The following is a 25572-nucleotide window of genomic DNA, read 5'->3' as shown; positions in this document are numbered from 1 at the left end:
TCCACTGTGAAAGCATGAAGATCTGAGTTCAGTGTCCTTGACACTCCTGCAAAAGCTGGGCTCTCTATAATCTCAGTGCTCGGTGGGGGGCAGAGACAAGAGGATCCCTGAAGTTCACTGGTCAAACTGGTGATCTCCAGGGCTCCTGGTTCAGTGAGGAATCTGGTCTTAAAACAAAACAAAACAAAACACAAAATCCAAAACAAAATGAGATTGATGACTAACTTCATAGAACCCTCATCTAGTAGCTGATGGGAACGGAAGCAGACACCCACAGCTAAACACTGAGCCGAACTGGAATCCAGATGCATAGAGGGAGGACAAGACCAGGCTACAGAAACCCACAGAGACAACTGACCTGAACAAGGAGGAGCTAATGCCCCCCCCCCAGACTGATAGTTGGGAATCCAGCATTGGACCGACTCAGACCCCCTGAACATGGGTCTCAGTTAGAAGGCCTGGGCAGTCTAAGGGACCTCTTACAGTGGAACTAGGATATATCTCTGGTGCACAAAAGGACTTTGGGAGCACATTCCCCATGGAGGGATACTCCCTTAACCTAGAGGCAGGAGGGAAGGCTTAGTCCCTACTCTAAATGACTTGACAGATTTTGTTGACCCCTCCTGGAAGGCATCACTCTACATGTGGAGTGGGGGTGATAGGATGGGAGGGGGGCCAGGGGGCATGGGAGGGAACACACCCAGATGCATACATGAATACAAATATTTATTTCTTTGCACCTCAGTTCGGGCTTCAGGATGCAAGTGAAACTACCTAAGGTATTGAAATGTGCCCCACCCCACAAATAAAAAGCATAACAACAACAATAAAAAGCCCACAATAGTTCCTGGGCCAAGTCCAACTCCAGACTAGTTAGAGCAGCGTGGTGAGGGGGTGGGGCAGTGAGCCGGTAAAGAGAAGCTTTAGAGCTTTTCAACAGGCCAGAGTCCACCCAGGGGAGAGATAAAAGTGCACCTCGCTAATTGGTCACTTACACTCAGAGGCAAATGTCAAGTTAGCAGCTAGCATTGTGAAAGCTCAGGAGTGCAAGTTCACAGGTGTCTCCCTAAGAAGAGAAGGCTGCCATGGATCTGGTCCTGGCCCTGGTGCTCACTGTGTCCTGTCTGCTTCTCTTCTCAGTCTGGAGACAGAACTCTGGGAGAGGGAGGCTCCCTCCTGGCCCCACTCCTCTCCCACTGATTGGAAACATCCTGCAGATAGATATAAAGGACATCAGCAAATCCTTAAACGAAGTAAGTATGCTTTTTGCTCCACAGTGGCTGGAAAGCAAACATTCATCTCTGCTGTTAAATAAATACACTTCTGGAGGCAAATGGTTGAACTGTGTTACTATAAGGCAATTGTGCCCTGTGGACTATCATATTTGGTTTGTCACTGTCAGAAATGATTAAATTAGATGATGTATTTGTCTAGAATAGAAATTTTTATATTGTAAGATAAAGTCCATATAGCAGAAAACAGCTGCCTTTTCTGCTTTGTGGTCTTTAGCTATTAAAAGGTAATGGAATTGTTTTGAGAATTTACTGGAGAAGCCATTTATGTACATGTAATGTATTAGGTTTAAGTTAGCGAAAATAATTTAATTTCTTCAAAGAAACAATTTATATCTGACACTAAGGAAATCTGAGTCAACATTAAACATATGCACATAACATAGAACTAGTAGTTAGGTCCATCAGGGGCACCAGCATTTCTGAACTCTATGCAAAGCTGCTGTCTGGCCTATGAATGAACAGCATGGAAGAGATTGTCCTTCTGTGGGACACTGCATGTGCTGGCACTATTGCTATCTGTCCCTTAGTCAGTAATATCAGAGTTACAAACTGCCTGGCATACTCATCGAGGGAGAGTGTTAAAATGATGGCTTTCCAGTATTTATCACAGGGGAACCGAGTCATACCCTGTGAGAAGAACCTAGCAGAGTCCTGAAGTAGCGTTCCTCACAGTTGAGTATTCGTTTCAATGTGGACACTGGGAACTGCTGACTTGCTCAAGTGTAAGAGATCCCCTGATGAGGGTTCAAATCCGAGTCTTGACATTTATCCACGGGAAAGCAAAATGAATTTGAGATTTTTCTCAGTGTCACTCTCTTTAGAAACCCACAGATAAACTTACTTCAGAGTGTCATGGTTTTGACAGTTTGTACATTATTTGCCTGGCAATCTCCTGGTAAAATAGACTCACGATGCACCTGAAAACTATAACAGATAGCTTTTTAGGTACTGAATCCACCTAAATTTGAAGTTGTGAATTGGAAAACTACAAATGTGGAGATAAAGATGCTAATATCAGCCTAGATCTAGATTCTTCTGCTGCTACATGCATTTTCTTCTTTTTTTTTTTTTTAAAAAATTTCTAGTTGTCAAAAGTCTATGGTCCTGTGTTCACTCTGTATTTTGGCACGAAGCCCAGTGTTGTGGTGCATGGATATGAAGCAGTAAAGGAGGCCCTGGACAGTCTTGGAGAGGAGTTTTCTGGAAGGGGTAGCTTCCCAATTGTTGAAAGAATGAATAATGGCCTTGGTAAGTGTGCACATGCCCACGTGTGCATGTATGTGCGTCCATGTGCGTGCAGGTGTGTGATGGGCAGGGATCATGGGGATGAGATAGAAAAAGCTCTTTGGGCAGGGAGTCAAGTGGCAGCCAGAGGTCAGTTCTTCTTCCTTGTCTGGTGTCTCCCTCCTATTTCCATTTCCTGTTCTGGTAGGCATCATTTTCAGCAACGGAACAAAATGGAAGGAGCTTCGGCGCTTCTCACTTATGACCTTGAGGAATTTTGGGATGGGGAAGAGAAGCATCGAGGATCGCATTCAAGAGGAAGCACGGTGCCTTGTAGAAGAGTTAAGAAAAACAAATGGTGGGTTCCCTTTACTTGGCTCTTCCTTAATGATGCCCTTTTCAACACTGCAGGGGTAGCCAGCTACTCCTGGGCAGGGGTTGTTACTCTCAAACTAGTGCCCAAAGACAGAGCTTTGCTTGTCTGTCTTTATGTTTGTACACACTGACTGTGCATGTACTGTGGTCATAATACTCATCTAATCCCGTTCTACCACAGCTTGATTTCAGACTAAACATCATGAAGCTAGAAAGTTTTGAGTCTCATTAAAAAAAACTCATATGGGGTAACATTTTCCTCATAGTGTAATTATGACTTTATGACTTTATTTTTTAGAATATTTTCTTGGAGGATATTTGTTAAGTGTTTGTGGCATGAATGAGCCCATCATATTTTCATGGAACATGAGGAAGTGACATGTTTTGTCATTGAGGTGGTCCACATCTGTTTGGTTAGCTTTAGTGACACACTGACACAGATTTGCCTCACGATCCATACTTGCAACTTCTGTCAATAATGCTATTTACTGCGTTTTCATTTTCTTTTACTTAGCATTGTTGAGTGCAACTTTCATCACTTGTGTTTACTCTGTAAACAAAGGGATGTTTAAAAATGATCAGTGGTTATTTGATGTTAATCACTATTTGTTATGCTATTTCATATCTTTTGAGTAAATATGTGCAATGACAGACTGTTGCTAATATGTATCATGTATGAAATAATTTATTTAACACATTTCAACTACTATTAACTCTACCTTACATTCCCTTAACTGTAAGACAATTTTAAATCTATCTTCTGTTATTTGATTATTAGCCATGTTTTGATTTTCTATATTTTATAATCTTTGATTCATAGATGCCTTCCAGATCTAGGGAGGGGCCTTTACCCCCAGGCTTAGCTATTCCTTAGGCACAGAAAATATGTCTCTGATTTTTAGAGGAGCCTAACCATAGCCCATTCTCCCAAATGTTTCCTTTATCAAATTTTCAAATGATAATTCTGTGTTTTCTATGTCCAGGGTCACCCCACAGCATGGTATGGGATCTCTAAGAGCATCCTCATGGCTTAGATGCCTCTGAGGCTATTCTATCAATGAGGCATCACTCAGTGTTTTCTCCTGGATTCATGGCTTCCTCCTGGGGATGTCTCAATGCCCTGCAGGCTTTCCAGAAGGTGTGGGGTGGGGGTGGGGGTGGAGAGAGAGACAAAAACAAACAAACGTCGGAAAAATAATGATGCAGGAAGAGACAAGAGTGAAATTCAGCTCAGCCTGGTTTTATTGTAATCAGCTTTAGACCAAGACTTCTTGAGCCTGACTCAGACCTTTTTACCTTAGTGATATTTAAGCACAGCACAATTTTGGGAAAAAAAGTATTCAGATAACAATGAACTCATTCCCAAGTGCACAGCAGTTTAAGGCATGCTGACATCAAGATTCCTTATAAAGTACATCTGGCCTCTTTCACAAGAGTGGGTCCCATGCGACTCAGAGAATAAGGGTCTGGAGGAGCTTGACTGAGGTAAACATAACACCAAGGGTGTCAGGATTGGCCTGGGCCTAAGGCAGCATAGAAGTCACTTAGGCTGTTATAAAGCACAAGTGACATCACTCATAAGAGTAGGTTTTATGGTCTAAAAACAATACTCAAGATTTAGGGGGATAAGTAAAAACGTAACTTCTGGGAGAACAGAGCCTGTCTCATCAGACAGAAAAGGGTCATCAGGGTAGAAAACTACATCCTTCCTGGCATTCCAGGATGAGCAGCTATGCACCTAATTCCAATGAAGAGGTAAGCTGTGTGTTTACCTTTCCTGGACTCCCTCCAGCAATTATCTGTGTGTGCAAGGCCTTTTCACCCTCTACAATAATTGGTTCCCTGATCTCTCCGAACTCTTCTGCAGACCAACCCTGATGCTAATCCCTGAGTGACCCTGTGTGATGTCATTTGCCTCCTCTTGGGCACTGTAACCACCAATCTTCCCTATTAATCTCATCTGATTTGTTGTCCTCACCATATCTGAATAAAAAGGAAGTTCTGGGTGCATATTAAACCACTGGAATTTTGGCTTAGAACTTTTACGATAATTATTTAACCCCAATGCTAGTTCTACTCATGGAATGCTTGCCAAAGTGAATTTGGTTTGTCAGCTTGTATTCCAAGTTGCTTTGAGTTTTATCTTTCCTAAAAAAAAAAAAAAAAAAAAAAAAAAAACAATAGATTAGGAGTCAGCTAAAAAAAAAAAAATTGAGATTTACTTATTTCCAGTTTTACTTAATGTATACGGATGTCTCCCCTGTAGACATGCCTGTGTACCGTATGCATGCCATGCCTACAGAGGCCAGAAGAGGTCATTGGATGCCCTGAAACTAGAGTTGCCTATGATTTTGAGCCACAGTCACCCAGGTCCTTTGGAAGAGTAGTCAGTGCTCTTAATTGCTGAGGCGGTCTCCAGCACCAGAAATTAGATTTTGTAGTCTGAAATGCACACACACAAATCTTTTTTTCCTCAAGACAGGGTCTTTTACCCTGTAGTCCTGGCTATCCTAGAACTCAGTATGTAGACAACGCTAGTCTCAAACTCAGAAATTTGCGTGCTTTGCTTCCAGAGTGCTCAGAATAAAGGTGTATGCTACCATGCCTGATTTAAGTTAATAATTTAAATTATTTCTTATCTTCCAAAGCAAAATGAGAGTGTTCCTTTTTCTTTCTTCCTTTTATTTATTTATTTACTATAAAAAACCTAAATATCTTGGTGTTTTACCTGAAAAGGAGTATAACATCAGATCTGTTAGTTCCTCCCTCCCTCCCTTCCTCCCTCCCTTCCTTCCATTAAATTCCCTCTCCTTCTTTCCCTCCCACTCTCTCCTCCTTCCCCCAACCCCCCTCCCATTCACTCCTCAGAGAAGGTAAGGTGTTCCCTAGGAAGACAACTAAATCTGTCTCATCACCTCATTGAAGCGTATTAAGCCCCTCCGCTGAGGCAGGTATCTCTCTATGGAAAATGGACTCCATTAAATCAGTTTATGCTTTATAGCTTGATCTTGGTCCCACTGCCAGTGGCTTCATATACTGCCCAAGCCACAACATTGTCACCTGTATTCAGGGGTCTTAGTTCAGTCCTATGCAGTTCCCCAGTTGTCAGTGTGGAAGTCAATGATATCTTACTAGATTGGGTCAGCTGATTCTGTAGGTTTTCCCATCATGGTCTTGAATCTTTTGTTCATATTATGGCTCCTCCCTCACATTAATGTACTCCAGGAGATCAGTCCAATGGTTAGTTGTAGATCTCTGCATCTGTTTTAATCTGTTTCTGGAAGAAGAATCTAGCTTCTCTGGGGTTGTGAATTGTAGGCTGGTTATACTTTGCTTTATGTCTGGTATTCAGAGTGAGAATATACTATATTTGTCTTTTTGGGTTTCTGTAACCTCATGCAGGATGAGTTTTCCTAGTTCCGTCCATTTGCCTGCTATACAGGTTTCTATAGTTTGGATTCCCTCTCATTTCTTTACATACTTTTCATTCATTATATACGTTTCATCACATCTGTGGTATGAATTTGATGATTCTTGCACTTAAAGCTTATTGGTGATTCAATTAAAAATTGCTTTTGAGGGCACAGCTGTGGTGGCCCATGCCTTTAATCCCAGCACTTGGGAGGCAGAGGCAGGCAGATCTCTGTGGATTGGTTCCAAAGTTGAGCCACTCTGTCTCTAAAAATAAAAATCCAAACCAAACCAAAAAACACAAAACAGTTTTTTTTTTTTTTTACAGCATTTCATTCTGCAGTCCAGTTTGTCCTCAAGCTTGCCATCCTCTTGTTTTGAGGGACAGGGACTACAGATTTGTAGCATGATACATAAAAGACCCAGAGACAGATATTGGGGTTCAGGCTTCAATCTGGAGATCAGAAAAGCAAAGCAGGCAGCTCTTACCTCTATCTCAGTTCAGACCAAAGGGATGATCGTCAAACTGTTTCAACTTCACTGCTCCTCAGATTCACTGCTATGCTGTCTGAAATGTGGCTAGAGACTAATTGTCAGATTGAATGTCTCATTCACTCTTCAACGTCTTGGACTCAGAGGTCCATCTGCCTTTTTTTCTGAGTCCTGGGATTATAGGTGTGTACCACCACCACCTGGTCTCTATAGCTTGAGGCTAGCTTTGCTTTCTGAATCCTCAGGCAAGCTTTAATAAATCATAAATATATTACCACACAGATTGTTATATGGTGCTGGTCAAATTCTCATCATTATATTTATATACCAGTGCAAAGTAAATATTTCTTCTTTTATTTCTTATGATCAAATTGACTGAAATGATTATGAAAGGCATACACTCTGTTAATGGCTATATAGGGCAATATCCAGGATTCCTGTAGAGGGCAGGCTTCATCTAAATAAATTAAACCAATGTACCTGTTGACTAGGAACACTGTTTTCCCCAAAATTGCGCATATTTCTTTTTCAATATTAAAATGAAGAAATTAAAGGACTCCATTTGTTAATGTTTGTCCCATTTGGATTTACATTTGAAATGTTTTTTAATTTTGCTTTTATTATAGGCAAACATTGGTTTTTGTTTAATGTGACTACTTCTGCTCCTTTAATTTGTCTTGATGATTGCACTAATTTTCTTTAACCATTTTTCCCTGTGCCTTCTCCTCTGTTGGCTGTGGATACCATCCCTTCAGCCATTCACTAGATATAAAATGTTTCTGGATTGGTTATTTTCTTCCTTAATTGTGTGGAACCTTCAAAGAGAAATGGGATTCTATACTGAGAACTTGACTTTTTAATGTGTTCTTAGAAGTGGTCGTGTGCTTTCTTAGAATTAGACTGTGTACCCTAAAAGAGACGTCTGCAGGGACCAGATGTTAATGATTTAGTTAATGATTGTTATGCAAGCTAGGGTTAATGAAAAAGTGATGTGCTAATTGGAAGGGTGTGGATGTTCTTCCAACGTGGTAATTTCTGTGCAATTCTTCCTTAGAGATTCTAAAGTTATTATTGCTTTTTAAGCCCACAGATAAAGACTTTACATGCATGTTTTAATTGTATTTTAAAATGCCTCCAATCCTTCAGGCTCACCCTGTGATCCCACCTTCATCCTGAGCTGTGCTCCCTCCAATGTGATCTGCTCAGTTGTTTTTCACAATCGTTTTGATTATAACGACAAGAATTTCCTTAATTTGATGGAGAAATTAAACGAAAACTTTAAGATTTTGAACTCCCCATGGATGCAGGTGAGACAAAGATGTTTTCTTCACAACAAATTAAATTTTTTACTTGGGTTCAACATGTCTAATTTCCAGACATTCACTTTGAAGCTTGGTATATGAAATTTTGTTAGAAAGCAGAATCAGTCTCCATTACCCTTCCTCCCACTTCTTTCCTTCCATCCCCCCATCTCAGATTCTCAGGAGGCTAAAGTAGGTGAAAGAAAAATACAGGGAGAGGATGAAGAGACATCTTAGTTTAGATAGCTTGTTAGTTTACACAAGGATCTTGGTTTGATCCTCAACACAACAATAACAAAAGAAGCTACAAACTGGTTACAAGTCAAGTCAAGGAGACAGGTGGGACAAAAAACTACTTAAAAAAAAAATGTATGTGTGTTGTGCCTTTCTATGAATCACATGCATGCCTGGTGCCCACAGAGGCCAGAAGAGGGCATCAGATCCCCTCTAACTGGGTGCTAGGAATTGAACCTGGGTCCTCTGGAAGAGCAGCCAATCCCGTTAACCTCCAAGACATCTCTCCAGATGTTATGACAGATTTGATTCTATGGCTTTTTTGTTTGATTGATTTTTAAATCAATTTTCATGGAGAAATGATGTTTCTGCCCATGAAATGAGTGTTTCCACACCAGGGTTCTGTCCATATCTTGTCATGGTGGCATGAACTTCTTCTCAAAGACAAATCTGAGACCGGTGGCAATGCCTAAATACAGTTCAAGCCAGCTCATTGGGGATTTTCCTGTAGTGGACTCATTTAAACCCCTGCCTTCGTTTTCCACTGACTCTCTTTTAGAGGTGATACTTTGGTGATAACCTGGAAACATCTGCAAGCTCTAAGAGGACATTCAGGTTTTCTTTTTTTAAATTATTGTTATTATTTATTTATTTTTATTTTACATGTCGATCCCAGTTCCCTCTCCCTCCCTCCCTCTTACCCTCTCTGCCCCCTCACATGCACCCTGACCACCCTCCCCTCCCATCCCCCCACCCCAATTCTACACGCAGGGCAATGCCATCCAGGAGGGGTCATTTAGGTCATTTGAAATAGGGACTAGGACTTCTCTCCTGTCTCTAGGTTAAGGCAGTATCCCTCCATGGAGGATGTGTCTGCAAGGTCCTTTTGTGCACCAGGAATACATCCTGGTTCCACTGTCTGAGTTCCTTAGATTGCTCAGTCCTTCTGGCTGAGACCCATATTCAGGGGGGCCTGAGTCAGTTCCATGCTGGATTCCCAGCTATCAGTCTGGGGGCCCGTTAGCTCCTCCTTGTTCAGGTCAGCTGTCTCTGTGTTTCTGCCGCCTGGTCTTGTCCTCTCTGTCTGCATCTGGGTTCTAGTTCAACTTAGTGTTTAGGTATGGATGTTTGCTTCTGTTTCCAACAGGTATTGGATGAGGGCTCCATGGGTAAGTTAGTTGTTGATCTCACTATCCGGGAAGGGCATTTATGGTAGCCTTTCCACTGTTGCTCAAATTGTTAGTTGGCAGCAGTCTTGTAGGTCTCTAGACCTTTCTTTAGGTTCAGTTTCTCTTCAAACCAATAATGGCTCCATCTTTTATGTTCATTCTCTCTCTCTCTCTCTCTTTCTCTCTCTCTCTCTCTCTCTCTCTGTCTCTCCTGTCTTCTATTCCTACCCTGACTCAATCTTCCTAGTTGCAAGTGCTTTCCTCTCCTCCCCCTCTCTTTCTCCTACTTCTCTCTCTATTCACTGCCCCCCCTACTTCCCCTGTGCTCTGGGAGACTTGTCCCTTTCCCCTTCTGTGAGGGACTTTATATGAATCTCTTAGAATACACCTTGTATCCTAGTTCCTCTGGTGGTGTGAATTATAGGTTGGTGATCCTTTGCTCTAGGTCTAAAATCCATATATGAGCGAGTACATACCATGTTCCTCTTTTTGTGACTGGGTTACCTCATTCAGGATAGTTCCTTCAAGTGCCATCCACTTGCCTGCAAGTTTCAAGATTCCATTATTTTTTTCTGCAGAGTAGTATTCCATTGTGTAGATGTGCCACATCTTCTTTATCCATTCTTCAACTGAGGAGCATCTATTACAAGTAGTGCTGCTATGAACATAGTTGAGCAGATGTCTTTGTTGCATGGATGTGGATCATTTGGGTATATGCCTAAGAGGGGGATTGCCAGGTCCTGTGGTAAACTAATTCCCATTTTCCTGAGGAACTGCCATACTGATCTCCAAAATGGCTGTATGAGTTTGCACTCCTACCAGCAGTGGAGGAGTATTCCCCTTTCTCCACATCCTCTCCAGTATAAGTTGCCATTGGTGTTTCTAATTCTAGCCATTCTAGCAGGAGTAAGATGATACTTCACAGTTGTTTTGATTTCCATTTCCCTGATAGCTAAGGATGTTGAGCAGTTTCTTAAGTGTCTTTCAGCCTTTTTGAGTCACTCTATTGAGAATTCTTTCTTCAGTTCTGTACCCCATTTTTAAAATAGGCTTATTTGGTGTTTTGTTGACTAGTTTCTTGAGTTCTTTGTACATTTTGGAGATCAGCCCTCTGTCAGATGTAGGGTTGGTGAAGATCTTTTCCCAGTCTTTGGGCTGCCATTTGGTCTTGTCAACTGTGTCCTTTGCCTTACAGAAGCTTCTAAGTTTGAGGAGGTCCCATTTATTAATTGTCAATCTCAGTGTCTGTGCTACTGGAATTATGTTCAGGAAGCAGTCTCCTGTACCAATTTGTTCAAGGGTACCTCCCACTTTCTCTTCTAAGAGGTTCAGTGTGGCTGGATTTATGTTGAGGTCTTTGATCCATTTGGACTTGAGTTTTGTGCATGGCAATAAACATGAGTCTATCGGCAATCTTTTACATACCATTATCCAGTTGTGCCAGCACCATTTGTTGAAGATGCTGTCCTCGCCCCATTGTATTCTTTTAGCTGTTTTGTTGAAAATCAGGTGTTCATAGGTGTGTGGGTTAACATCAGGATTTTCAATGATTTTTTTTTTTTTTATTCTCAGTCCCCAAGGGTATCCCAGGTTTAAAAAAAACATTTATTTTATTATTATTTTGAGAATTTAATTTTATAGATGAGTACCATGTTTTTATAATTCTCACACTCTCCCTCCTCAGCTCTGTCTCCTCACTTCCTCTCAACTTTATGACCTCTGCTTTAATTATTGTTTAATAATATATATGGATATATAATTACATGTGTTGCTCTTATGTATATATGTTTAAAGATGACCATTTTGGACTGGCTAACCTCAAAGGGGTCTCCTCTCTGGACAAGACTTATTCTCCCACTTTTAGCATCCATTAATTGCCTTTAGTTCTTCATCTAGGGGTGCGGCCTTGTGAGACTTCTAAGGTCCATGTTTGTCAATTGGAGTTGTCATTGTTCAGGTTTTGTATAGTTAGCCATATTGTCAAGATCGCATGGAAATAAGTCCCTATCATATATCAAAGACTCTCTCTCATATATAACCTGAAATAGCCACAGAAGTCAGGGAAATAAAAAGAGTTGCTCAGTTTTAAACAGCCATATCTGTCTCAAGACCAGGCCTGGCAAATGTCCTTCATGATCTATCTGCACAAGAGTCACTATCATGAAATTCCACAGCTGAGTTTGACCACTATGTGGTCACTTTTCATCTTTGGTCATCTTGATCAACATAGTGGACTGACTCTTTTCTATATTTAGTTAAATGTTCTTTGTCAAACGACACCATCTTTTTTTTTTTTTTACTCATTTTATCTTTTGACTATTGCTTGGTAAATGCTGAACGTGACTCTAATACATATTCATAATTTGGGGCTGGTTTTTTTGAGATGGCATCTTACTCTGCTACCCTAGACTCTGGTGATTCACTCACATAAGCCTCCTGAGTAACTGGTCTACAATGTGAGTCACCACATTCAGCCTAACAAACATGTATTTTTAAATCTTCAAGGTCTGCAACGCTATCCCTGCCTTCCTTGATTATCTCCCAGGGAGCCATAACAAAGCACTTAAAAATTTTGCCGAAATAAAAAGTTATATTTTGACACGAGTAAAAGAACACCAAGAAACCCTGGACATGGACAATCCTCGGGACTTCATCGACTGTTTCCTGATCAAAATGGAACAGGTAAAGTGCAGTTTGTTGGCTTGCATTTTGTATTTCATCAATTATTTCTATTCTTACTGGGAGAAATTTAACTTTTCAGGCAAGAAACACTTGCTAAGCACTTTAGGTTCCCATTGTGGTATTGGATTGGACTAGCATCATTTAAGATTTAAAATTGAATCGTTCAACAATCAAAATACATGGCCATCATTTAATAAGTTGTATGAGGAAAGGGAATATACATTTCAGGCGAGTTAGACATATAAACAACTTAGAAAACACAAAATACCAAAGATTAAATTCTGCTAACTAGAGGCCAGCCTCCACTCAGCACCCAGGGCATGCAAACAATCCATGGATTTGGTGAGGGCTTAAGGAAAAAAATTATCTATCTGAGGTGAAAAAGTAAGGAAATACAGATGCTTTCTATTAGTAACTTTCTTTTTGACTTCATCTACACAGCTTGTCTCTACACAGCTACATATCTCCACATAGCCATTGCTATACATCTCTTTTACATAGCTCTCTTACCATACAGCATTTTACACAGTTCCTTCACACTCTCTCACACAGATCTTTACAAAGTTCTTTTCCATAGCAGCAGCCCTTTCACATAGCCCCCCCCCACATCATTCACTCCCTCCCTCCCTCCCTCCCTCCTTCCCTTCCATGTCCCCAAACCACCCTCCCATCTCATTCCCCCCCCAACTCCACAGGGAGGGTGATGCCTTCCAGGAGGGATCAACAAAGTCTGTCAAGTCATTTGGAGTAGGGACCAGGCCCTCCCTCCTGCCTCTAGGTAAGAGAGTATCCCTCCATGTAAAATTAGCTGTCTTTATGACTGAGAAACTGTTGCTTTCCTATGTTAATTTTAACATGGGCTTTTGAGTGCCAACCTCAATGCTCCCTCAGGCTTCAGTCAGGACGCTTCAGTAAGCATAGGACATAGGTAAAGGGATCTGAGTGTGAAGGAATTAGCTCACACACATCATCTTCTCATTGTGTTTCTTTATTCTTCTAATAATCTCTCTCATCCCACAAGATTTTCAGCTTATATACTCACACAGATACAACTAGCAATTCTCTGGCAATAGCAAGGGTACCAGGCATACATTTCTCAGGGCCAAGAAGATAGATAAGGCTGACAAAGTGTGTGCCTGTTATCTTACTTATGTCTCAGATGGGGCTTGGCTGTGGAACTCCCTGGTAGATAGTGGGAAGATCAATTAGAAGGGAGCTTTAAGTTAGTATGGAATGCTAAGAAGAGAAAAAGTTGTGTGTGTGTGTGTGTGTGTGTGTGCTAACCTTACATTCTTAAGTGTGACTAGCTAAGCTAGAAGTCTATAATTGGTAAATGTAGAAAAATGGGAAGAGAGGCAGTAGCTCTGTGCTTTCTAAGCATTCCCTTTCACTTTCTTAGCAGCAGGGAATGCATCATGGTAGCCATGGCAACTGGCCTAAGCTGCAGAAGGAAAATGGGTGGTGTTTGATCTGAATCAGCATTTTCCCCCAATGCTAGCTGATTAAGGGGACCTGCCAGCCCTAGAGATTACATCTACAGTGGCTAGGTCAAAGGGAAAAACTATGGCCATGTAATGTGAAATCCAGAGCCTGAGGCTTCTAGCCTCAGGCTAAGTGACAGGTCATTTGCTCATTTCTCTGGGGATGGTTAAGTGATCAATAGCCTTTTTGAGAATTCAAGGCACCCAGTATATATTCTATGTATTGAAATTACACAGAAAAATGAAAAGTCCTTTTCCTGACTACCTGCAGAATATGTGCCCAGTGATATCTGAGAAGAGAATGGAATTCAAAGACCAGCTATAAGGCTTTCCCTTATTTGGACTGGTTTAATGGTAGTCTGGATTATGGGAAAATAATATTGACATTAATCTTGGTTTATTCTCAGCCACCTTTGAATTTTAGTCTATCTCATATTTTAAAAACCCACCAGCTTATTGAGGGGCACCTTGATGGTTTCCAATGGATAATGCTGGAAATAACACAGGACAGCAGGCATCTCCTTGACTTATGTATTTCAATTAGTTTTTGGATGTAGGATGAAGAGTGGAGTGGCTGAATCATGTTCATTTCATTTTTTGCTCTCTCAAGGAACCACCTTGCTATCTGCTGTAATAATTAATATTGGAATAGCAATGTGCAGTCTGCATATTGTCTGCATATTCACCTGCACCTACCATAGTCTTCCCAGTGATTACCACCCATAGGGTGCTTGCGTGACTATACAAAGCAGCCAGTTCACTCTGGTTTAGAGAACCACACAGGTGTTTGTTTATTTCCCTCTGTTCCAGAGTCACTTAATTAAGCTTCAGCTAGCTCACTGGGAACCTTGGAGATAGTGTTTCAATTATGGTCTTGTTCTCCTTTCAGTCAAAAAAAAATATCTGTATTTCAGGACTTCCAAAAATTTTTATGATGCTGGCATGGTGTCCCAGCACTTGGGAGGCAGAGGCAGGTGGATCTCTGTGAGTTTGAGGCCAGGTTGGTCTTCAGAGTGGGTTCCAGGACAGCTAAGGCTACATAGGAAAACCCTCACTTGAAAAAAATCAGAAAAAAAAAAGAAAAAGAAAAAAGAAAAGAAAGAGAGAATGAAGGAATTTTCTTGTTTGGATGTTTTGGATTATCATTGGCCCAATATACTTTCAACCTTTACTTCTCATTTGGTATGAATATAAATAATTTCTCATTTGACAAGTTTTGTGGGATATTCAATCACAATGTGACACCTTGAGACTGTGTTAGTCAAGTTAACCTTGAATCGAGGCAGAGCCAGTGACTAGTTGACAAAAATTAGCCATAGAGAGTACAGAGGACCCAGGATATGGATAGAAAGGCACAGGAAGGGGTAGGAATGGGCTTGGAGATTTGTGGACTTCCTCCCTTCCTTCTTTGGTCTGGGAAGTGTGAAGAGAAGGTCAGCTGATCGTTCCTTTGCCGCGTCTTTGTTCTATCAGGCTTTCATCCCAATATTTGACTCCCAGTTCTTCACTGGTAATAGAACAATCTAGATGAAAACGAACAAGTGTGTTAGGCTCTAAACCCGTTCTGTCTTTCCTTCAGAGAGATAGGTGGAGAGAGACTCAAGAGTCTCTTACTCAATTTTGTATCACATTCTAAAAGCATTTGCCAGGCTTATACTTTGTGTGCCAGTGTTTGTGCTGATGTTAAAGATTTATTATTATTGAAAACTATGCATAGATGTATGTATTTGTACACGAGTGCAGGTGACCCTGGAGGCCAGAGGTGTTAGATCCTTTGGTGCTGGAGTTACAATGAATTTACAGAACAGCCTGATGTGGGTGCCAAGAGATGAACTTGGGTCCTCTGAAAGAGCAACAAGTGCTTTTAACTGCTAAGCCATTTTTCCAGCCCTCATACGGATTTTAAAAATACTAATGTTCCAGGTGTACAGCCTCCATTGCCGTATGTATTTCAAGTAAAAATGAATGAGAAATTTGCATCAGTAGGTTCTTTCTCTTATGTTAGTGTGACATGATTTTTATGGCTTAACAGAGCTGTAAGAAGGTCTGGGAAATTGGATTTTGATGCAAGGAAGAAATAAGGAAATAGAAATGAAGATCGGGTTAGGTAAATTGCATTCTCTGCCATACTGTGCATTTGCTGTAATATTTTTACTACACCCTTCACTTTCTAAATTTGCGTATCTGTGGGACAACCTGTATTAGTTGCACTTGTTGTGATTTAATATAATGGTCACTATCTAATAACCAAATAAAAATTCCCAGGAAAAGGACAATCCACACTCTGAGTTTACTACTGAAAGCCTGATGGCTACTGTGGCTGATGTGTTTGTAGCTGGATCAGAAACCACAAGTACTACCCTCAGATACGGGCTCTTGCTCCTCCTGAAGCACAAAGAGTTCACAGGTATGATGCTGGCATGTGTGAGGCAAAGTTATTCTTAAATTTTTGGTTGGGATCCTAGCCTTTAACGGCTGAGCCATCTCTCCAGCCCGAAGTTCGTCTTCTTTAGATATCTATGAGAGGAGTTCTAATGTTGATATTTTTTGTGTCACTCGATGTAATTTGTGCAATATGGTAAGATAAAAATGAGATCAATTTTGACAACAGAGAAAATGAGAAAGGGAAGAACAGTTACTGTGAGCAGTAGTTAAACACCCAAGCTCTGAATTCAATGAAAAGATACTCTGGGTACTGTCAGTAGTATTTATATTTGTGTATGTGTGCATGTATATATGTGCATATATGTATGTTTATATGTATGCATGTATGTATATGTGTGTGAGTTTGTATATTTGTGTGAAGTGGTCATAGTATAATTCATCTCTATTGTAAAACTGCTCAGAAATAGTATAATCACATAATAGAAATAGTTATTACCTACAAATGTAAAGAAAAACTACAGACAAAACTTCTAGAATTTCTCAAAGTAAATGCCTTTGGGAAATGCAAGGATAAAAAAAGATACTAAGTTTCACATATGCATATATACATGCATATACATATTATGTATATGGATGTCTTGCCTACACATATGTCTGTGGACTGCATGCATGCCTAGTGCCTACAAGGACCAGAAGAGAATATCAGATCTCCTGATATTGGAGTTATAGACTGTTGTGGGCCACTGGTGGATACTAGGAATTAAATCTGGGTCCTCTGGAGGACAGGTCAGTGCTTTTAACCACCAAAATATCCCTCCAGCTCCAGGATTCCATTTTGAAGCACCACTGTGATTTTGACATGAAATTAATTTTTGTTTGGTGTTTTTGTAAGAGTTATTATTCATATGTTGATGTGGGATATCTTTATTCTGCGAATATGTGTTGCTCTTACTGGTTGATGAATAAAGCTGTTTTGTTTAATGGCCAGGTATAATAGAGCCAGGGGGGAAATCCAAACAGTTACAGAGAGAAAGAAAGTCAAGTTAGGGAGATACCATGTAGCCACCAGGGAAAAAAGGATGTGAGGTAACAAGCCACTAGCTTCATGGTAAATTTTAAAATGATAGAAATGGGTTAACTTAATTGTGAGAGTTAGTTAGTAATATGCTTGAGCCATTGACCAAACAATTATTATTATTATTAAGCCGTGGGACCGCTTTTATGAGACACATAAAAGCTACCAACTACAGAGTACATAACATTTACATATCAAAACACTTCATTTCAGTGTATTGATTATTCTGTACAACAATATACTTGTCTGCACAGGTAATACCTAAATAGTGGGATAGGTTTGTGCATTATAATAATTCTCTAATTCTAAGTGTGCAGACGACACTTCATATACACTTGAATTGTTATGACAACTGTACTATTTCTCAATTGTGCCCTATCAGCTAAAGTCCAGAGAGAGATTGATCATGTGATTGGCAGACACAGGAGTCCCTGCATGCAGGACAGGACCCGAATGCCCTACACAGATGCAATGGTGCATGAGATCCAGAGATACGTTAACCTCATCCCCAATAATGTGCCCCATGCAGCTACCTGCAATGTTAAATTCAGAAATTATGTAATTCCCAAGGTAAGCTTGTTCCTCTACCATGACTTCAGTTATCTGGTAGTTTCTGAATTCAAAATATGATTCCAGTCCTCCACCAACACAAAATGAGAAAAACGAGGGAAGTTCAGGATTCCTGTAAGACAAGTTTTATGACTTTTCTTCTTCTTCTTCTTCTTCTCCTCCTCCTCCTTCTCCTTCTTCTCCTCCTTCTCCTTCTTCTCCTCCTCCTTCTCCTCCTTCTCCTTCTCCTCCTTCTCCTCCCTCTTCCTCCTTCTCTTCTTTTGAGGGGATCTTACTGTGTAGTTCTGGCTAGCCTGGAACTCACTGTGTAGCTATGGCTAACCTTGAACTCACAGATCTTCTTACTGCTTTATGCCACATTAGCCAATGTCTTCCAAATATGGCCTTTAATATTTTTGGGGTTCTGTATATATTTCTAAGTAAATGTTAAATATCCAGTGTGTTGATTTTCCAAAAGGCTTCTCTGAGACTTTTTATTGGGGTGATTTTAAATGCAATAATTTATAAATTATTGATGCTTTAACATGCTAAAATATCCAATTTGTGGAATTGATTATGGTTCCAACTTATCTGAACTTTCCTTTATTTTCTCAACATTGCTTTGTTTTCAGTATAATGGCTTCCACATCACCCCTTTTTCTAGAATGAATAAGATTTCTGAATAAACTGTGAACTCTTCAAAACACTTAAAATTCCGCTACTTTTGTTGACTAGCTATGTGAGCTATACATTCCTGAAAGGGATGTATATGTTGAAGGCCCCTTCTCTTACTATATTGGAGTCTATGTTTCCCTATAATCCTAATATGTTAAGTTTTTACATTTAGCTGCTCTGTGTTGTACCATGCATCACATTGGAGACCATATTACATATAATAACATACAATGTATAATTGAAGTTTTATAATATCATCTATGTGTATGATTATATATCATAATACATAACATATAATTTAATTGTATACATCCCTCTGGCTAAATCAACCCCTTTGTTATTATATAATGACCTTCTTTGTCTCATTTTTCTGATTTGGCTAAAGTATATTTTATTTAACTATTGCTACTTCTGCTTTATTTGGATTCCACTGCCTGGGACATCTTACTGCATCTCTTTTCATTTATATTCATCTCTACAAATGAACAAATGAAGTAAGCTGACAATATGTTTTTTTTTAACATGTTTTTTTCTTTAAATTAAGTTTCTTGTGGTGTGGCATTTAAATCTGAGAATTTCATCTATAATTAGGGTAATCATTGACAAACAATGCCTTCCAATTATCTTTTGTTTCCTTATTTAATTACACCTCATTTATTCTCTCTCTTTTAAAATCCTCTTTTGTGGCAATGTGATTTACTCAAAAAGTGTGTGTGTTTTGATTTCTTGCTTATTTTATGTGTATCTACTATAGATTTTGCCTTGTATAAGAAAACATGATGCTATGTTGAAATGGCAACTTATCATGCTGATAAAGAGATAAACTAATCAACCAAAGGAAACAGAAAATAGCTAAATAAAAACTCTGTACCTATACTCTATTCCTTCCTACATTCTGAACATTTTTAATACTCTAAGTCAGTGTCTCATGGTTTTGCTGATGCTATCCCCAGTCTTTTGAGTTCAAATAATTCCTCTATTTCTGCCTCTCAGCCCTATGGGCTATGGGCATGTGCCACCATGCTCCTGTATGCTTTGAAAATTTATCCTTGCTACTTTTGTTTCATTTCTTGTAGTGCAGTGCTGGGGATTGAGGCCAGGGCTTTGCACATGTCAGCCAAGTGTTGTTCCTCTGAGCTATGGCCCCACAATTTGATTTGGATGTTATATCATTTATCTTCTTATATTGCCTATATTTGAACATACTTATATATTTATGATTTTTGACTTCTTGTCATTCATAGTACAGATATGATTTGTGTTTTATTTTTTGCAGTGTTCAAGTCTTTTGATTTTGTCTGTGATCTATTGTTCCCTATGAGCTCTATATACAGCCTCATGGTTTTTCTTACGAACTGGTATCTCTTTCACTTTAAAGAACTCCATTAAAATTTACTTATGTCTGGTAAAGATATAGTCTTTTTAATTTTTTAATGGAACCTTTACTACACCTTCTTTTTTTAGGACTAACTTTGGTGGATATAATGTTCTTTTTGCATTATTTCGTGAATGAGGATATCTAAGACAGTGAACATGGGGGAAGAAGGAGGAGGGGAGGGAACTGTGGTTGGCATATAAAATGAATAAAAATTTTCAATAAAAAGAGTTGAACAATAATACTTTGTGAGCATTAATACTTATAAAGGCAGTGAAACACCAAAAAAGAAGAAAAGAGAGAAAGAAAAAAGCCATGGCAGCATCCTTGTTTCTTCTTTCATTGTTAGTTTTTGAAATTACATTTATTGAGTGTGTGTGTGTGTGTGTGTGTGTGTGTGTGTGTGTGTGTGTAGGTCAGAGAAGCACTTGAATGAGTCAGTTCTCTTCTGTCACTTTCTGGGACCCAGGGTCAAATTTAGGTTGTCAGGCTTGCATGCAAGTGCCTTTACCTGCTGAGCCACCCTGCTTCTACTCAATGAATTCCTCATGTCATGTTTTTATTTGTTATTTCCAGGGCACGGACTTAATAACATCACTGACTTCTGTGCTACATGATGACAAAGAATTTCCAAACCCCAAAACATTTGACCCTGGACATTTTCTGGATGAGAATGGAAACTTTAAGAAGAGTGACTACTTCATGCCTTTCTCAACAGGTACATGAAATTTATTTCTATTTGTACTTCAGGTACAAGGTAAACTTTATTTTTGGCACTATGTTGTCTAGGCTGACCTTTAACTGCTGAACTCAAGGTTCTTGTCTCAGCTGTCTGAGTATTTGGTACTAGAGACATGTGCCACCAGGATCCACAAGATCCAATTTGGAGATAAATTGGATCATCCACCATGTTCTCATGGACAAGCGGGTTTGCTCTTTGTGTCTCCTCAGAAGCAATGCTCCCAATGCCCATGCGTGCTCCTCAACTGTGACAGCCTCAGTGTTGCTTCACATTAGTGGGGCTATGAGTATATCCAGCCTATATTTTAAATGGAGAAAACTAGAATATATAGGTCAGTTGAATTTTGCTTCTGCATTCGCCTCTAACCTTCCTAAATGCTCCTCTTGGAAGTGAACCTCATTTAGACTTTCCTCACCTGCATGAGAAAAGTATCTCAGCTCATTCTCAGACAGCTCTGAGAACCCAAGTGCCCTAGAGAATATAATGGGCTCTGAAGAGACTCACTTGTGAGTTAGGAAGGCAGGTGAGTCAACAGGCCACTGTAACCCAGTGCTGTGAGAGAGGGAAGCTTGGTTTCTGGCGAGGTCAGAGGAGAAGTTGCTCATATCCTGCTCTTTCAGACCACAGAGCATTCTAACAGGGCACAGGGAAGTTGGTTGGCTCCTAGGGAGGAGGAAGTAAGGTAAGAAGAGGAGGGAACTGTAAAGAGGAGACCAAATACAGGAGGGGACATTTTCTGTAGATGCAGGACACTAGAACTTGTCAAGAATGCAAGGTGAGAAAGAGCTTGGAAATGGGGAAGCATACGCTGCAGTGATTCCAGAGCTCCTAGAGTTTCTTTTACTTATGAACCTACACCTTGGGTTTCAATCTCACTGCACAGTATGTGTTCCAAGTCTCTGAATACAGAGTCACATTCATTTTATCATGTTTTCATGTGGGTCTGCATTGTACATTTTCATATGTGACAGATTGAGCCCTTCGTTTTAGGGAACTCATATTTTGGCAGGGGGGGCAGAAGATGGCATAGAATAGCATTCAACTGCTCCATGCTACTTTGAAAGCAGGGGTATCGAGGAAGCCTGGGAGTCAGGGTCACAAAGAGTCATAAAAAAATGACACAGACAGCAGGTCTCCAGGAAAGTATCAGAGCGGAACTTCCCAGACTAATGGAGCTGAGGAGGGCTAGGATAGCTTTGGGAGAATGTGAATGCCCAGGCCAATCCATTTGGATCTTGCCTCATAGGGCAGAGTCAGGAGTTGCAGCTGAAGTGAGGTGATAATATAGACAGGTAAGCTTGAATAGACACAAAGGGAAACCTGGTGTCTCCTTGACACTTCTGCTTTCAGCCGTTAGAGCAGTGAAGTGTGTCACTTACAGGGAGGCTGATGTCACCGTGAAAGGTCAAAGGATAATTTCTATTGTATGAGTTGTTACTGAAGTTGTGATATAGAGCTTATAATAAATATTTAAAAATGAAGGGTGCCTACTGAAACCAGACACTAAGTGGATGGCATTATATCTAACGTTGTGTGCACCTCTGTTCATTCTGTCATTCTGTTCCACTCATCTACAACTTAAGACTTTATATTTGCCTTTCTAACAGTTCATAACCTACTGTAAGCAGGGAATCCTCTGTGTTTGCTTTTGTTTTTCAGGAAAGCGAATGTGTGTGGGAGAGGCCCTGGCTCGGATGGAGCTGTTTCTGCTTCTGACCACCATTTTACAGAATTTCAGTCTGAAGTCTTTGGTTGACACAAAGGACATTGAGACTACCCCAGTGGCCAGTACTTTTGGCCGTGTACCACCTTCATATCAGCTGTTCTTCATCCCTCGCTAAAGAACAGACTGGCCGTTGCTATGCAGGTGTTGGTGACATGGTCCACACCCTTCCCACCATGAGGGCTGCTGCCCTCATTTATTCTTTCATCTCTCTATTCCCCCTCAATCCAGCAAGCACCCATGCTCCTTTAGGATGATTTTCATGAGTTATCACACAAAGTCACCGCTGAGTGCTTCAGTCTGAAACTTTGTATTGACCGTGGTCTGTACTGACATACGTGCTGAGTTATTAGTACGCTAGAGTGTATTACAGAACAGTTCAACTGAGAGCCATCTCTACTCTGCTTGGTTCAAAATAAAAGGAGTTATTAACTTAAGGGTCATTTTTTTTCCGGCTTCTTTGTGCATAATGCATATAAAAATGAAACAAAAGTAAAGTTAGTATCATAATGGGACATCATCCTTTACCTATTAGGATGGGGATTATGAAATTAAAATGAAACAGAAAACACATGAATTGGTAATAATAAGTAGGAAGTAGAATTCTTTATTTTGTCAACTTTTTCAAAACTTGTGTCACTATAGTTGCGTAGGCTTGTATTTTGGCCTTTCGTATTAGTCTGTCAGTCTACGTGTCTGTTTCTGGGTCAGCATTTATACTGGTTTTGTTACTGTGGCTCCGTAGTGTAATTTGAAATCAAGTATTTTGGTAATTCCAACATTAATCTTTTTGTTAAACGCTGCTTTGGGTTTTCAGGGTCTTTTGTGTTTTCATATGAACTTTAGGATTTTTTTTTCAATCTCTGTGAAAACTCACATTAGAATTCCGATGAGGATTGCACCCAAGCACGGGTCTCTTTCACTAATATAGCCTTTTTCATGATATCAATTCTATTGAAACATGAATACAGGTCTTTGCGTCTTCATATGTCCCACTCATTTTTTTTTTTTTTTTTTTGTTTTTAGTGTTAAATTTTCCGTGTAGAGGTCCTTTGCTTCTTTTGTAGGTCAGTAATGTTGTTATATTGTTAAAAAAGCTATTGAGAATGGGATTATTTTCTTGGCTTCTTTCTTGTTTTGAAGCTCAATTCCCAGGCCTCTGTGATGTAGAAACCAAAGTCACTGCCTGCACTCCCAGGTGTAAGGATTCAGGCACTACGCTGGCTGGCCTGCCCCTGTCACCTGGCAGGATGCACTCAGGCAGTACTCTGGTCAGCTCAGGGTTCCATGATTACTAGTCTGCAGGCAGGTCTCTCTCCTGCTTTTGGTTGGCCACCAGCCACCCCCCTCTTTTTCTCCCCCTTCCCTTTCCCTCTCTCCTCTTCTGTCCCGTGCCTCTATGTCTCTTCCCTTCCCCCTCACTCCCCTTTCTAAATAAACTCCTCATTTAAGCTGTATCTGCCTGGTGTGTTATTCCCTCTGCCTCGGTCACTCTAATCTGCTATGCTCTCCCACAAGAGCTCTCCCTTACCTTGGGATCCCACTCACTTGGGACCTTCACTCGGGACCACTCACCCCCCCTTCTCCAGCTTTTATTCTTATAACTGGAACGAAAGAACACCACCAGGTGCTCACAGGAGATTCTGTAGATCTGTTCCAGTGTCAGGTAGAAACCTGTACTCTGATGAAACAGACTCAGCTTCATTCTACATCATTGCCAGATGCACAGTGAGCCTGAGAACTCCCCTCAGACTGAGGCCAGCAGGAAGAACGACAACAGCAGGATTCTTCTCAAGCACACTTTATTGGGAGCGCCAAGCTGAAAGAGAGAAGGACTGAAAAAGAGAAGGACCCCGACCCTACGGAGCACCAAGCTTATATACTCATGATGATATGGACGTGCAATGTCGTCTGATTGGTTTAGTTCTCATTGGACGATTATGCATCACCCAGTCGGGATAGGTGAGCAGCCACATTAGGATAATGTCATATGCTCATGCGCAGACGATTAGGATACAAAAGCAGTAAACAAGCTGACGTGGCAAAGCCTGATGAAGCCAGCATGGCTTCCCACATGAGGGTACCAGTGACTGTGATGTTGTGGTACGACCTGGCTTAGCTATACACCCTTGGTACATACATCCTATCTCCAGAGGTTGCAGACAGGACTCTATAATTCCTCCAACACTAGGAAGAAATCTGTACCTGGTGGAACCTGTTTGTATTTTGTCTTGAATCACTGTCAGTTTTAGCACAGGTCAACACCAAACTGGGGCAGCATATTATACACAGGGTCTTGTTTGCTGGGTTTGGGGTGGAGTAGAGCAAGGGAGTCAGTGCATGAATATGCTGGGAATTGGTGCCAGCTTGATGACACCCAGCACTGAGGAAATCCTACAACTCACAGCTCCAGGCTTTCTTGTACCTGGGAGAAGCCCAGTGCCAGGGAAAAAACATGTGACCTATGCTATTAAACTCCTGTACCAGCCAGCATTGTTTATGCCTGATAACTGAGGTCTTAGGTCAGGAGTCTGCTTCATGAACCTTGTGCTATGGTTTTCGGGCTGTGGGCTCAAAGCATAAGATTGCTTAGTGGCATTTATTGCCATGAATGTGGCATAGGAACTTGGTTCATTAATAGTGGCTCCATCCAGTTTTAGGCAAAATTCTGCAGTGTCTGACTATAGGATCATGAAGGGATGAAACATCTGGTTCTACTCCAGCCCCAGGGGGAAGTAGTGGCAATGGATGCTCTTTCTAGATATCAGACTTACTTATTTTGAACCACACACCACTGTCTGAGACAAATCTGCGTCTCGATTACTCTCTAGTTCCGAAAGAAGATATATCATTACTACACAGCAAAAAAACAAACTGGGTTTGGATGCTGCCTATGCTGAGATGGTGGAAATGACTACAGGTGGAAACCAGCTTGTTCCTGGAAAGACAGACTAACAAAACCAGATCGTGAAGACTGAAACACCCAATCTTTCAGTTCTTAGATGATTTGGCACACCATAGACATTCATTGCCTTTAAGAAACCCCAGTTTTTCCCAATGGTCAAAATTAGATGTTAGAAATTGACAAGATAGAATCAGTATGGAAGTCCTATGAGAAAATTAAAAGTAACTATGGTGAGAGGGACTCAGCATCTTCAAGAACACACACTGAAATGATTCAGTACTCTGGCAAAGAACCTTAACAAAGAGAAGGAAGCAAGAAAAACCAGAAACAGAATTTATAGAATTAATATTTTTCTATATACAGAACAAAGATTTATTAGAATTACCGACAAGCCATTGATCCAGCTAGTCTAACAATGGTTGTCTACCAACAGAAGGCCCAAGAATCCAGTTGCTGCTCAGTCTATGAGTTGGGAGTCT

The 25572-nt window shown here is 40.5% G+C and overlaps 1 protein-coding gene across 1 annotated transcript; it reads left to right on the top strand.

Annotated features, from left to right (window-relative positions):
* Positions 1 to 1051: 1051 nt before the first annotated feature.
* Positions 1052 to 22348, top strand: LOC127233443 (cytochrome P450 2C28). Its single transcript, XM_051199926.1, has 9 exons — positions 1052 to 1253; positions 2381 to 2543; positions 2728 to 2877; positions 7944 to 8104; positions 12007 to 12183; positions 15930 to 16071; positions 17507 to 17694; positions 20300 to 20441; positions 22125 to 22348. Exons 1-9 carry the CDS (start codon positions 1086 to 1088, stop codon positions 22304 to 22306), a joined length of 1473 nt encoding a protein of 490 aa, XP_051055883.1. The 5' UTR covers positions 1052 to 1085; the 3' UTR covers positions 22307 to 22348.
* Positions 22349 to 25572: the final 3224 nt, after the last annotated feature.

This window comes from Phodopus roborovskii, unplaced genomic scaffold, assembly GCF_943737965.1.
Source record: "Phodopus roborovskii unplaced genomic scaffold, PHOROB, whole genome shotgun sequence".
Taxonomy (NCBI): Eukaryota; Metazoa; Chordata; class Mammalia; order Rodentia; family Cricetidae; genus Phodopus; species Phodopus roborovskii.
This window is presented reverse-complemented; position numbering and strand designations above follow the sequence as displayed.

What these genes read in the sequence shown, in the direction of transcription:
- LOC127233443 (XM_051199926.1), top strand. Translation starts at nt 1,086, where the DNA reads ATGGATCTGGTCCTGGCCCTGGTGCTCACTGTGTCCTGTCTGCTTCTC. An exon ending in AAGAATGAATAATGGCCTTG is followed by an intron (nt 2,544 to 2,727) that starts GTAAGTGTGCAC and finishes CTGTTCTGGTAG; the next exon opens with GCATCATTTTCAGCAACGGA. An exon ending in TCCTGATCAAAATGGAACAG is followed by an intron (nt 12,184 to 15,929) that starts GTAAAGTGCAGT and finishes AAAAATTCCCAG; the next exon opens with GAAAAGGACAATCCACACTC.